Source organism: Oncorhynchus mykiss, unplaced genomic scaffold, assembly GCF_013265735.2.
Source record: "Oncorhynchus mykiss isolate Arlee unplaced genomic scaffold, USDA_OmykA_1.1 un_scaffold_188, whole genome shotgun sequence".
Classification (NCBI taxonomy): Eukaryota; Metazoa; Chordata; class Actinopteri; order Salmoniformes; family Salmonidae; genus Oncorhynchus; species Oncorhynchus mykiss.
In genome coordinates this window covers 727,501-740,112 of record NW_023493674.1, presented here as the reverse complement: position 1 = coordinate 740,112, position 12,612 = coordinate 727,501, and the positions used below count along the sequence as shown (strand labels likewise).

At 45.3% G+C, this 12,612-nt stretch overlaps 1 protein-coding gene across 5 annotated transcripts in view; it reads right to left on the bottom strand.

The window, feature by feature from the left end:
- Positions 1-12,612, bottom strand: part of LOC118947678 (SH3 and multiple ankyrin repeat domains protein 3-like) — a 137,478-nt gene that overhangs the window by 90,310 nt on the left and 34,556 nt on the right. For 4 of the 5 annotated variants that reach the window (XM_036972637.1, XM_036972633.1, XM_036972634.1 and 1 more), the window contains exons 3-7: positions 7,663-7,866; positions 6,808-6,879; positions 6,436-6,544; positions 6,065-6,216; positions 5,820-5,987 (exon numbers count right to left, since the gene is read on the bottom strand). In XM_036972637.1, the coding sequence (XP_036828532.1) occupies positions 5,820-5,987; positions 6,065-6,216; positions 6,436-6,544; positions 6,808-6,879; positions 7,663-7,866 (705 nt within the window). Of the gene's footprint in view, positions 1-5,819; positions 5,988-6,064; positions 6,217-6,435; positions 6,545-6,807; positions 6,880-7,226; positions 7,425-7,662; positions 7,867-12,612 lie in introns of those variants that run through there. The other variant, XM_036972636.1, reaches the window with a different exon arrangement.

Genomic DNA, 12,612 nt, shown 5'->3' with positions numbered 1-12,612 from the left:
GCAGTGTGAAGATTCACATATAGATACCACGTTGTGGCAGTGTGAAGGGCACCGTGCAGAATCACATATACAGTATATCACAAAAGTGAGTTCACCCCTTACATTTTTGTTAATATTTGAGTATATCTTTTCATGTGACAACACTGAAGAAATGACACTTTGCTACAATGTAAAGTAGGGAGTGTACAGCTTGTATAACAGTGTAAATTTGCTGTCCCCTCAAAATAACTCAACACACAGCCATTAATGTCTAAACCGCTGGCAACAAAAGTGAGTACACCCCAAATTGGGCCCAATTAGCCATTTTCCCTCACCGGTGTCATGTGACTCGTTAGTGTTACAAGGTCTCAGGTGTGAATGGGGAGCAGGTGTGTTAAATTTGGTGTCATCGCTCTCACACTCCCTCATACTGACTGTTCACTGGAAGTTCAACATGGCACCCCATGGCAAAGAACTCTCTGAGGATCTAAAAAAAAGAATTGTTGCTCTACATGAAGATGGCCTGGGATATAAGAAGATTGCCAAGACCCTGAAACTGAGCTGCAGCACGGTGGCCAAGACCATACAGCGGTTTAACTGGACAGGTTCCACTCAGAACAGGCCTCACCATGGTCGACCAAAGAAGTCTATATGCCAATTTTAATTCATTTATTTATTTTGTCACTGTTTCTCCCCAATTTCTGGTAATTACAATCTTGTCTCATCGCTGCAACTCCACAACTGGCTCAGGAGAGGAGAAGGTCGAGTCACCAAGGGTTAGGGTTAGGCTAACCCTAACTCTAACCCTAACCCTAACCCTTAGGCTAACGCTAACCCTAACCCTTAGGCTAACCCTAACCCTTAGGCTAACCCTAACCCTTAGGCTAACCCTAACCCTAACTGCCTCAGGAGAGGAGAAGGTGGAGTCACCAAGAAATCACTTCCACATTTCCTGAATGATAAAAGTCTAATAGTTCCAAAACAAATTAGATGTTAATAGACACATACACCACATGGATAACAGATGTTAATGGTCACATACACCACATGGATAACAGATGTTAATGGTCACATACACCACATGGATAACAGATGTTAATGGTCACATACACCACATGGATAACAGATGTTAATGGTCACATACACCACATGGATAACAGATGTTAATGGTCACATACACCACATGGATAACAGATGTTAATGGTCACATGGATAACAGATGTTATTGGTCACATACACCACATGGATAACAGATGTTAATGGTCACATGGTTAACAGATGTTAATGGTCACATGGATAACAGATGTTATTGGTCACATACACCACATGGATAACAGATGTTAATGGTCACATGGATAGCAGATGTTATCGGTCACATACACCACATGGATAACAGATGTTAATGGTCACATGGATAACAGATGTTATTGGTCACATACACCACATGGATAACAGATGTTAATGGTCACATGGATAGCAGATGTTATTGGTCACATACACCACATGGATAACAGATGCTATTGGTCACATGGTTAACAGATGTTATTGGTCACATACACCACATGGATAACAGATGTTAATGGTCACATGGATAACAGATGTTAATGGTCACATGGTTAACAGATGTTAATGGTCACATGGATAACAGATGTTATTGGTCACATGGATAACAGATGTTAATAGACACATACACCACATGGTTAACAGATGTTAATGGTCAGATGGTTAACAGATGTTAATGGTCACATACACCACATGGATAGCAGATGTTAATGGTCACATGGATAGCAGATGTTATTGGTCACATACACCACATGGATAACATATGTTAATGGTCACATGGATAACAGATGTTATTGGTCACATGGATAACAGATGTTAATAGACACATACACCACATGGATAACAGATGTTATTGGTCACATACACCACATGGTTAACAGATGTTAATGTGAGTGTAGAGAAATGCTTGTGCTTCTAGTTCCGACAGTGCAGCAATATCTAACATGTAATCTAACAATTCCACAACTACCTAATACACACAAATCTAAGTAAAGGAATGGAATAAGAATATATACACATAAATATATATAAATAACGACAGGGCGGCATAGACAAGATCCAATAGATGGTATAAAATACAGTTTTTAGATATGAGATGAGTAATGCAAGATATGTAAACATGATCCATTTGTTAAAGTGGCCAGTGATGTCAAGTCTGTATGTACAGCCCGACAGGATGCTCTCATATGTGCATCTGTAAAGGTTTGTGAGTATTTTAGGTGACAAGCCAAATATCTTCAGCCTTCTGAGGTTGAAAAGGCACTGTGGATAGGGGGGTGCTCCTTCTGCTGTTTCCTGAAGTCCACGATCATCTCCTTTGTTTTGTTGACGTTGACTGAGAGGTTGTTTTCCTGACACCACACTCGGAGTGCCCTCACCTCCTCCCTGTAGGCTGTGTCATCGCTGTTGGTAATCAAGCCCACTACTGTTGTGTCGTCTGCAAACTTGATGATCGAGTAGGAGGTGTGCATGGCCAGAGTTGAGATGTTGTTTCCTACCTTCACCACCTGGGGGCAGCCCGTCAGGAAGTCCAGGACCGAATTGCACACAGCGGCGAACCAGAGACCTAGGGCCTCAAGCTTAATGATGAGCTTGGAGGGTACTATGGTGTTGAATGCTGAGCTACAGTCAATGAACAGCATTCTTACATAGGTATTCCTCTTGTCCAGGTGGGATAGGGCAGTGTGCAGTGTGATGGTGATTGCATCGTCTGTGGACCTGTTGGGGCGGTAAGCAATTTGGAGTGGGTCTAGGGTGACAGGTAAGGTGGAGGTGATATGATCCTTGACTAGTCTCTCAAAGCACTTCATGATGACAGAGGTGAGTGCTACAGGGCGAAAGTAATTTAGTTCAGTTACCTTTGCATTCTTGGGTACAGGAACAATGGTGGCCATCTTGAAGCATGCGGGGACAGCAGACTGGGATAGGGAGCGATTAAATATGTCCGTAAGCGCACCAGCCAGCTGGTCTGCGCATGCTCTGAGGACGCGGCTGGGGATGCCATCTAGGTCAGCAGATTTGGAAGGTTAACACATTTAAATGTCTTAATAATCACGTTGGCCACGGAGGAGGAGAGCCCATAGTCCTTGGTAGCGGGCCACGTCGGTGGCACTGTATTATCCTCAAAGCGTGCAAAGGTGTTTAGTTTGTCTGGAAGCAAGACGTCGTTGTCCGTGACGTGGCTGGTTTTCTTTTTGTAATCTGTGATTGTCTGTAGACCCTGCCACATACGTCTCGTGTCTGGACCGTTGCATTGCGACTCCACTTTGTCTCTATACTGAAATGTCACTTGTTTGATAGCCTTGTAGAGGGAATAACTACACTGTTTGTATTCGGCCATATTCCCAGTCACCTTCCCATTGTTAAACTTTGAGGTTCGGGCTTTCAGTTTTGCGCGAATGTCGCCATCTATCCACGGTTTCTGGTTAGGGTAGGTTTTAATAGTCATGGTAGGTACATCTTCTCGTATACACTTCCTTATAAACTCACTCACCGAATCAGCGTATAATTCAATATTATTCTCTGAGGCTACCCGGAACATGTCCCAGTCCGTGTGATAAAAACAATCTTGAAGCGTGGTTTCCGATTGGTCAGACCAGTGTTGAATAGTCCTTAGCACGGCTACATCCTGTTTGAGTTTCTGCCTATAGGAAGGGAGGAGCAAAATGGAGTCGTGGTCAGATTTGCCGAACGGAGAGTGTGGGGGGGGGGGGGGGGGGGCTTGTATGCATCTGGGAAGTTAGAGTAGCAGTGATCTGTGTATTTCCAGCTTGAGTGCTACAGTCAATATGCTGGTAGAATTTAGGTAGCCTTAAAATCCCCGGCTACAATAAATGCAGCTCAGGATATATGGTTGCCAGTTTGCATAAAGTCCAGTGAAGTTCCTTGAGGGCCATCGTGGTATCAGCTTGAGGGGGATATACAGTGGGGAGAACAAGTATTTGATACACTGCCGATTTTGCAGCTTTTCCTACTTACAAAGCATGTAGAGGTCTGTAATTTTTATCATAGGTACACTTCAACTGTGAGAGATGGAATCTAAAACAACAATCCAGAAAATCACATTGTATGATTTTTAAGTAATTAATTTGCATTTTATTGCATGACATAAGTATTTGATACATCAGAAAAGCAGAACTTTATATTTGCTACAGAAACCAGCTGGTCTGCGCATGCTCTGAGGACGCGGCTGGGGATGCCGTCCGAGGAGAATTCCCTTGGGAGATAATACGGTCAGCATTTGAATGTGAGGAATTCTAGGTCAGGTGAACAAAAGGAGTTCCTGTATGTTGTTACAATTACACCATGAGTTGTTAATCATGAAACATACACCCCTGCCCTTCTTCTTCCTGGAAAGACTCCAACAGCATATACCCAGAGAGCCATGTGTCCGTGAAACAGAGTATGTTACAATCCCTGATGTCTCTGGAAAACAACCTTTGCCCTAATTTCGTCTACCTTGTTATCTAGAGACTGGACATTAGCGAGTAATATACTCGGAAGCGGTGGGTGGTGTGCGCGCCTCAGAAGACCGCTTCGTCTACCTCTTCTCTGGCAGCGTTGTTTTGGGTTGACCTTCAGAATCAGTTCAAATGCCCTGGATGGTTCGGACAAAGGATCCGCTTCGGGAAAGTCATATTTCTGGTCGTATTCCTGTTCATAGTTCTAGTAATTTGACGTCGCTCTGATATCCAATACATAAAAAAAACAAAATACTGCAAAGTTTCCTAAGGACTAGAAGCGAGGCAGCCCTCTCTGTCGGCGCCATCTTGCCTAATTTCTGTTTCTGTGACAAAAAAGCAACGTACTGTATAGTGTAGAGCAGTGGTCAACAGACTTTTCTGATTCAAGAACACTTGTCTCGGCTTGCAGTCATAATGGCAGAGACATGACTTAAAACACGTAAGATGTTGTTACTCCTATGACCAGAGAAAGGTCAATATTCCTAATTCATGTTGTTACTCCTATGACCAGAGAAAGGAAAATATTCATAATTCATGTTGTTACTCCTATGACCAGAGAAAGGTCAATATTCCTAATTCATGTTGTTACTCCTATGACCAGAGAAAGGAAAATGTTCCTAATTCATGTTGTTACTCCTATGACCAGAGAAAGGACAATATTCCTAATTCATGTTGTTACTCCTATGACCAGAGAAAGGACAATGTTCCTAATTCATGTTGTTACTCCTATGACCAGAGAAAGGTCAATGTTCCTAATTCATGTTGTTACTCCTATGACCAGAGAAAGGACAATGTTCCTAATTCATGTTGTTACTCCTATGACCAGAGAAAGGTCAATATTCCTAATTCATGTTGTTACTCCTATGACCAGAGAAAGGAAAATGTTCCTAATTGATGTTGTTACTCCTATGACCAGAGAAAGGAAAATGTTCCTAATTCATGTTGTTACTCCTATGACCAGAGAAAGGACAATGTTCCTAATTCATGTTGTTACTCCTATGACCAGAGAAAGGAAAATGTTCCTAATTCATGTTGTTACTCCTATGACCAGAGAAAGGACAATGTTCCTAATTCATGTTGTTACTCCTATGACCAGAGAAAGGAAAATATTTATAATTCAACAAAATAATAGAAAAAGTAAATAGAAAATGTTTACTAAGTTTTCAGAAAAACAAACTAATTACAAACTGGTCAAGTGGATCTGAAAACAAACAAACCAAATTAATTTCAAATTAAAATCTGAATTTCTAGAACAAAAAAGACATCTAAAAACACACAACTATGATAACCTTGGTGTGTCGGGGTGTGTTTTACCTGGTGGATCTCCTGCCAGCCATTCTCGTCGGTGCTGCCTATGACAGCGTGTTCATGCAGCAGCAGTTCACAGCAGTACGGGTCTCCCCCCACCATGGCACAGTGGTACAACGGAGTTAACCCACGACTGTCCCTATAGTCTGGAGACGCACCCAGGTCCAACACAGTCTGCAACACACACACATTATGCTTAAAACAGAAACACACAGGGGTGTGTATGCATGTGTGTGTGTGTGCGTACTCACTGTGAGTGCTGTGTGGTTCCTAGAGAGAACAGCTCTGTGCAGCGCTGTGATTCCGTCTCTAGTCCTGAAGTCCAGGTGAGCTCCTCCACTCCTCAGAACTTTAATCAGCTCTGAACTGCCCTCTAGCTGAACCGCCAGGGTCAGGGGGCATTCTATAAACACACACATTCAGATAGAAAAATACTGAGGCTTAGTCATGAGGGATAGATATCACTCACTTTCAGACACTGAGGGTGTGTGTGTGTGTGTGTGTGTGTGTGTGTGTGTGTGTGTGTGTGTGTGTGTGTGTGTGTGTGTGTGTGTGTGTGTGTGTGTGTGTGTGTGTGTGTGTGTGTGTGTGTGTGTGTGTGTGTGTGTGTGTGTTTCTTCACCTCCTGTGTCTGCATCATGAAAATTAGGATCAAGGCCTTTCTCCAAGAACCTGGAGACTTTGTCAATGCTGAGCTGATAAACATACTCCATGAACTTCTTAAGGTTGGCCTGAGAGACAGAGAAAGGGACAGCGAGAGTAGGGCTGGCACGTTAGTGTGTGTGTGTGTGTGTGTGTGTGTGTGTGTGTGTGTGTGTCTGTGTGTGTGTGTGTGTGTGTGTGTTTGTGTGTGTGTGTGTGTGTGTGTGTGTGTGTGTCTGTGTGCGCGTGTGCGTATGCATGTTTGTATCTGTGTGTGTGTCTGTGTCTGTATCTGTATCTGTGTGTGTGTCTGTGTCTGTGTGTGTGTCTGTGTGTGTGTGTGTGGTCTTACCTTGGTATGGAGCTTTGCTAGCTGCTTGTCGTCCACATAGCTCTGAGTGTAAACACGCCTCTTATAACGAAACTACAATCACACACACACACACACACACACACACAGCCCTATGAGTTAAAACAATTTTAGTTTCAGCATTTAGGTTGAATGTATGGTATAGGTAGTGGTGTAGGTAGTGGTGTCTAGGTTGTAGGGTGTAGGTACAAGTAGTTGTGTAGGTAGTGGTGTCTAGGTTTTAGGGTGTAGATATGGTATAGGGCGTAGCTCTCGATAGGGAATAGGAGTAATGGGGTAGAGGGTACCTCTAGATAGGGAATAGGGGTGATGGGGTAGAGGGTACCTCTAGATAGGGAATTGGGGTGATGGGGTAGAGGGTACCTCTAGATAGGGAATAGGAGTGATGGGGTAGAGGGTACCTCTAGGCAGGGAATAGGGGTGATGGGGGGTAGAGGGTACCTCTAGGCAGGGAATAGGGGTGATGGGGGGTAGAGGGTACCTCTAGATAGGGAATAGGAGTGATGGGGTAGAGGGTACCTCTAGATAGAGAATAGGGGTGATGGGGTAGAGGGTCCCTCTAGGCAGGGAATAGGGGTGATGGGGGGTAGAGGGTACCTCTAGGCAGGGAATAGGGGTGATGGGGGGTAGAGGGTACCTCTAGATAGGGAATAGGGGTGATGGGGGGTAGAGGGTACCTCTAGATAGGGAATAGGGGTGATGGGGGGTAGAGGGTACCTCTAGATAGGGAATAGGGGTGATGGGGGGTAGAGGGTACCTCTAGATAGGGAATAGGGGTGATGGGGGGTAGAGGGTACCTCTAGATAGGGAATAGGGGTGATGGGGGGTAGAGGGTACCTCTAGGTAGGGAATAGGGGTGATGGGGGGTAGAGGGTAGTCTTTCAGCAGTCGTTCCTCGTCTAGGAACTTCCCAGCTCGTCCGTTGAAGGCCGGTTGAAACAGACCGTAGTTCAGAACATCAGTCAGACTCTGTGTTAGAGTCACTAACACACGCTGCTTACTGCTCCACACTGCTGCCTCGGGATCCAACCGCAGACACTTCTACACACACAAATAAAATGTTATTTGCCACATGCGCCCAATACAACAGGACCTTACAGTGAAATGCTTACTTACAAGCCCTTAACCAACAATGCAGATTTAAGAAAATTAAGTGTTAAGTAGAAAATAGATAAGTTAAAATAAAAAACAGTCAGGATGCTCTCGATGGTGCAGCTGTAGAACCTTTTGAGGATCTGATGACCAATGACAAACTTTTTCAGTCTCCTGTGGGGGAACAGGCTTTGTTGTGCACTCTTCACGACTGTCTTGGTGTGTTTGGACCATGATCATTTGTTGGTGATGTGGACATCAAGGAACTTGAAGCTCTCATCCTAATCCACTACAGCCCCGTTGATGAGAATGGGGGCGTGCTCAGTCCTCCTTTTTCTGTAGTACACAATCATCTCCTTTGTCTTGATCACGTTGAGAGAGAGGTTGTTGTCCTGGCACAACATGGCCAGGTCTCTGACCTCCTCCCTATAGGCAGTCTCGTCGTTGTCGGTGATCATCCCTACCCATTGTATCGTCGGCAAACTTAATGATGGTGTTGGAGTCATACCTGGCCATGCAGTCATGAGTGTAAAGGAGGGGACTGAACACGCACCCCTGAGGGGCCCCCGTTTTGAGCATTAGCGTGGCGGATGTGTTATTACCTACCCTTACCACCTGGGGGTAGCCCGTCAGGAAGTCCAGGATCCAGTTGCAGAGGGAGGTGTTTAGTCCCCGGGTTCTTGTTTTAGCGATGAGCTTTGAGGGCACTATGGTGTTGAATGCTGAGCTGTAGTCAATGTATAGCATTCTCACATAGGTGTTCCTTTTGTCCAGGTGTGAAAGGGCAATAGAGATTGCATCATCTGTGGATCTGTTTGGGCGTTACGCAAATTGGAGTGGGTCTAGGGTGTCTCCGAGGATGCTGTTGATGTGAGCCGTCTGGTAGGCTCATGTCACTGGGAAGCTTGCGGCTGTGCTTCCCTTTGTAGTCTGTAATAGCTTGCAAGCCCTGCCACATCCGACGAGTGTCGGAGCCAGTGTGGTATGATTCAACCTTAGCCCTGTATTGACGCTTTGCCTGTTTCATGGTTTGTCGCAGGGCATGGCGGGATTTCTTGTAAGCTTCCGGGTTAGAGTCCCGCACCTTGAAAGCGGCAGCTCTATCCTTTAGCTCAGTGCGAATGTTGCCTGTAATCCATGGCTTCTGGTTGGGGTATGTACGTACAGTCACTGTGGGGACGACGTCCTCAATGCACTTATTGCTAAAGCCAGTGACTGATGTGGTGTATTCCTCAATGTCATCGGAAGAATCCCGGAACATGTCCAGTCTGTGCTAGCAAAGCAGTCCTGTAGTTTAGCATCTGCTTCATCTGACCACTTCTTATTGACTGAGTCACTGGTGCTTCCTGCTTTAATTTTTGCTTGTAAGCAGGAATCAGGAGGATAGAGTTGTGGTTGGATATATCAAATGGAGGGCCTGCAGTTTATCACAATATATTCTACTTCAGGCGAGAAAAATCTAGAGACTTCCTTAGATTTGGTGCACCAGTTGTTGTTTACAAATATGCACAGTCTGCCCCCCCTCGTCTTACCGGTGTGGGCTGTTCTATCCTGCTGGTGCAGCGTGTATCCCGCTAGCTGAATATCCATGTCGTTATTCAGCCATGATTCCTTGAAGCATAGGATATTACAGTTTTTTATGTCCCGTTGGTAGGATATTCGTGATCTTACCTCGTCTAGGCTTAACGGAGGCAGCTGTTTATTCTTGCCGATGCACCGAAAACCCAGCCAGCTGTATGTTATTCATGTCAGCCATGACTCGGTGAAACATAAGATATTACAGTTAATGTCCAGTTGGTAGGATATTTGTGATCGTAGCTCATCTATTTTGTTATCCAATGATTGTACGTTGGCTATGTCACATCTGCTGACCCCTCTCTGGCGCTCAAGGTCGCCAGGCTACTTATCATTATTCACACCTGCCACCATCGTTACACGCATCAACGCTTCATCTGACTCAACTGGACTCCATCACGTTATTAAGTAACCCCCCTATACAGTGGGGCAAAAAGTATTTAGTAAGCCACCAATTGTGCAAGTTCTCCCACTTAAAAAGATGAGAGAGGCCTATAGAGATAGGTACACTTCAACTATGACAGACAAAATGAGAAAAAAAATCCAGAAAATCACATTGTAGGATTTTTAATGAATTTATTTGCAAATTATGGTGGAAAATGAGTTCCTCTGCCCTCCACTCGTTACCTGTATTAATGGCACCTGTTTGAACTTGTTATCAGTATAAAAGACACATGTCCACAACCTCAAACAGTCACACTCCAAACTCCACTATGGCCAAGACCAAAGAGCTGTCAAAGACACCAGAAACAAAATTGTAGCCCTGCACCAGGCTGGGAAGACTGAATCTGCAATAGGTAAGCAGCTTGGTTTGAAGAAATCAACTGTGGGAGCAATTATTAGGAAATGGAAGACATACAAGACCACTGATAATCTCCCTCGATCTGAGGCTCCAACGCAAGATCTCACCCTGTGGGGTCAAAATGATCACAAAAACGGTGAGCAAAAATCCCAGAACCACACGGAGGGACCTAGTGAATGACCTGTAGAGAGCTGGGACCAAAGTAACAAATCCTACCATCAGTAACACACTACACCGCCAGGGACTCAAATCCTGCAGTGCCAGACGTGTCCCCCTGCTTAAGCCAGTACATGTCCAGGCCCGTCTGAAGTTTGCAAGAGAGCATTTGGATAATCCAGAAGAAGATTGGGAGAATGTCATATGGTCAGATGAAACCAAAATATAACTTTTTGGTAAAAACTAAACTCGTCGTGTTTGGAGGACAAATAATGCTGAGTTATATCCAAAGAACACCATACCTTCTGTGAAGCATGGGGGTGGAAACATCATGCTTTGGGGCTGTTTTTCTGCAAAGGGACCAGGAAGACTGATCCGTGTAAAGGAAAGAATGAATGGGGCCATGTATCGTGAGATTTTGAGTGAAAACCTACCTATTTTGAGTGACCTCTGTCATTGCCAACAAAGGGTATATAACAAAGTATTGAGAAAAACTGTTGTTATTGACCAAATACTTATTTTTCACCATAATTTGCAAATAAATTCATAACAAATTGTATAATGTGATTTTCTGGATTTTTTTCTTCTCATTTTGTCTATCATAGTTGAAGTGTACCTATGATGAAACAGGCCTCTCTCATCTTTTTAAGTGGGAGAACTTGCACAATTGGTGGCTGACTGTCACTTCCTCAGTTTCTTTCCCGAGTTAGGGTTAGGTAGGGGTAGGTAGTATGTGGACCAGGGTTAGGTAGGTGTAGGGGTAGGTAGTATGTGGACCAGGGTTATGTAGGGGTAGGTAGTATGTGGACCAGGGTTAGGTAGGGGTAGGTAGTATGTGGACCAGGGTTAGGTAGGGGTAGGTAGTATGTGGACCAGGGTTAGGTAGGTGTAGGGGTAGGTAGTATGTGGACCAGGGTTAGGTAGGTGTAGGGGTAGGTAGTATGTGGACCAGGGTTAGGTAGGGGTAGGTAGTATGTGGACCAGGGTTAGGTAGGGGTAGGTAGAATGTGGACCAGGATTAGGTAGGGGTAGGTAGTATGTGGACCAGGGTTAGGTAGGGGTAGATAGTATGTGGACCAGGGTTAGGTAGGGGTAGGTAGTATGTGGACCAGGATTAGGTAGGGGTAGGTAGTATGTGGACCAGGGTTAGGTAGGTGTAGGGGTAGGTAGTATGTGGACCAGGGTTAGGTAGGGGTAGGTAGTATGTGGACCAGGGTTAGGTAGGGGTAGGTAGTATGTGGACCAGGGTTAGGTAGGGGTAGGTAGTATGTGGACCAGGGTTAGGTAGGGGTAGGTAGTATGTGGACCAGGGTTAGGTAGGGGTAGGTAGTATGTGGACCAGGGTTAGGTGGGGTAGGTAGGTAGTATGTGGACCAGGATTAGGTAGGGGTAGGTAGTATGTGGACCAGGGTTAGGTAGGGGTAGATAGTATGTGGACCAGAGTTAGGTAGGGGTAGGTAGTATGTGGACCAGGGTTAGGTAGGGGTAGGTAGTATGTGGACCAGGGTTAGGTAGGGGTAGGTAGTATGTGGACCAGGGTTAGGTAGGGGTAGGTAGTATGTGGACCAGGGTTAGGTAGGGGTAGATAGTATGTGGACCAGAGTTAGGTAGGGGTAGGGGTAGGTAGTATGTGGACCAGAGTTAGGTAGGGGTAGGTAGTATGTGGACCAGGGTTAGGTAGGGGTAGGTAGTATGTGGACCAGGGTTAGGTAGGGGTAGGTAGTATGTGGACCAGGGTTAGGTAGGGGTAGGTAGTATGTGGACCAGGGTTAGGTAGGGGTAGGGGTAGGTAGTATGTGGACCAGGGTTAGGTATGTGTAGGGGTAGGTAGTATGTGGACCAGGGTTAGGTAGGGGTAGGTAGTATGTGGACCAGGGTTAGGTAGGGGTAGGTAGTATGTGGACCAGGGTTAGGTAGGGGTAGGTAGTATGTGGACCAGGGTTAGGTAGGGGTAGGGGTAGGTAGTATGTGGACCAGGGTTAGGTAGGGGTAGGTAGTATGTGGACCCGGGTTAGGTAGGGGTAGGTAGTATGTGGACCAGGGTTAGGTAGGGGTAGGTAGTATGTGGACCAGGGTTAGGTAGGGGTAGGTAGTATGTGGACCAGTGTTAGGTAGGGGTAGGTAGTATGTGGACCAGGGTTAGGTAGGGGTAGGTAGTATGT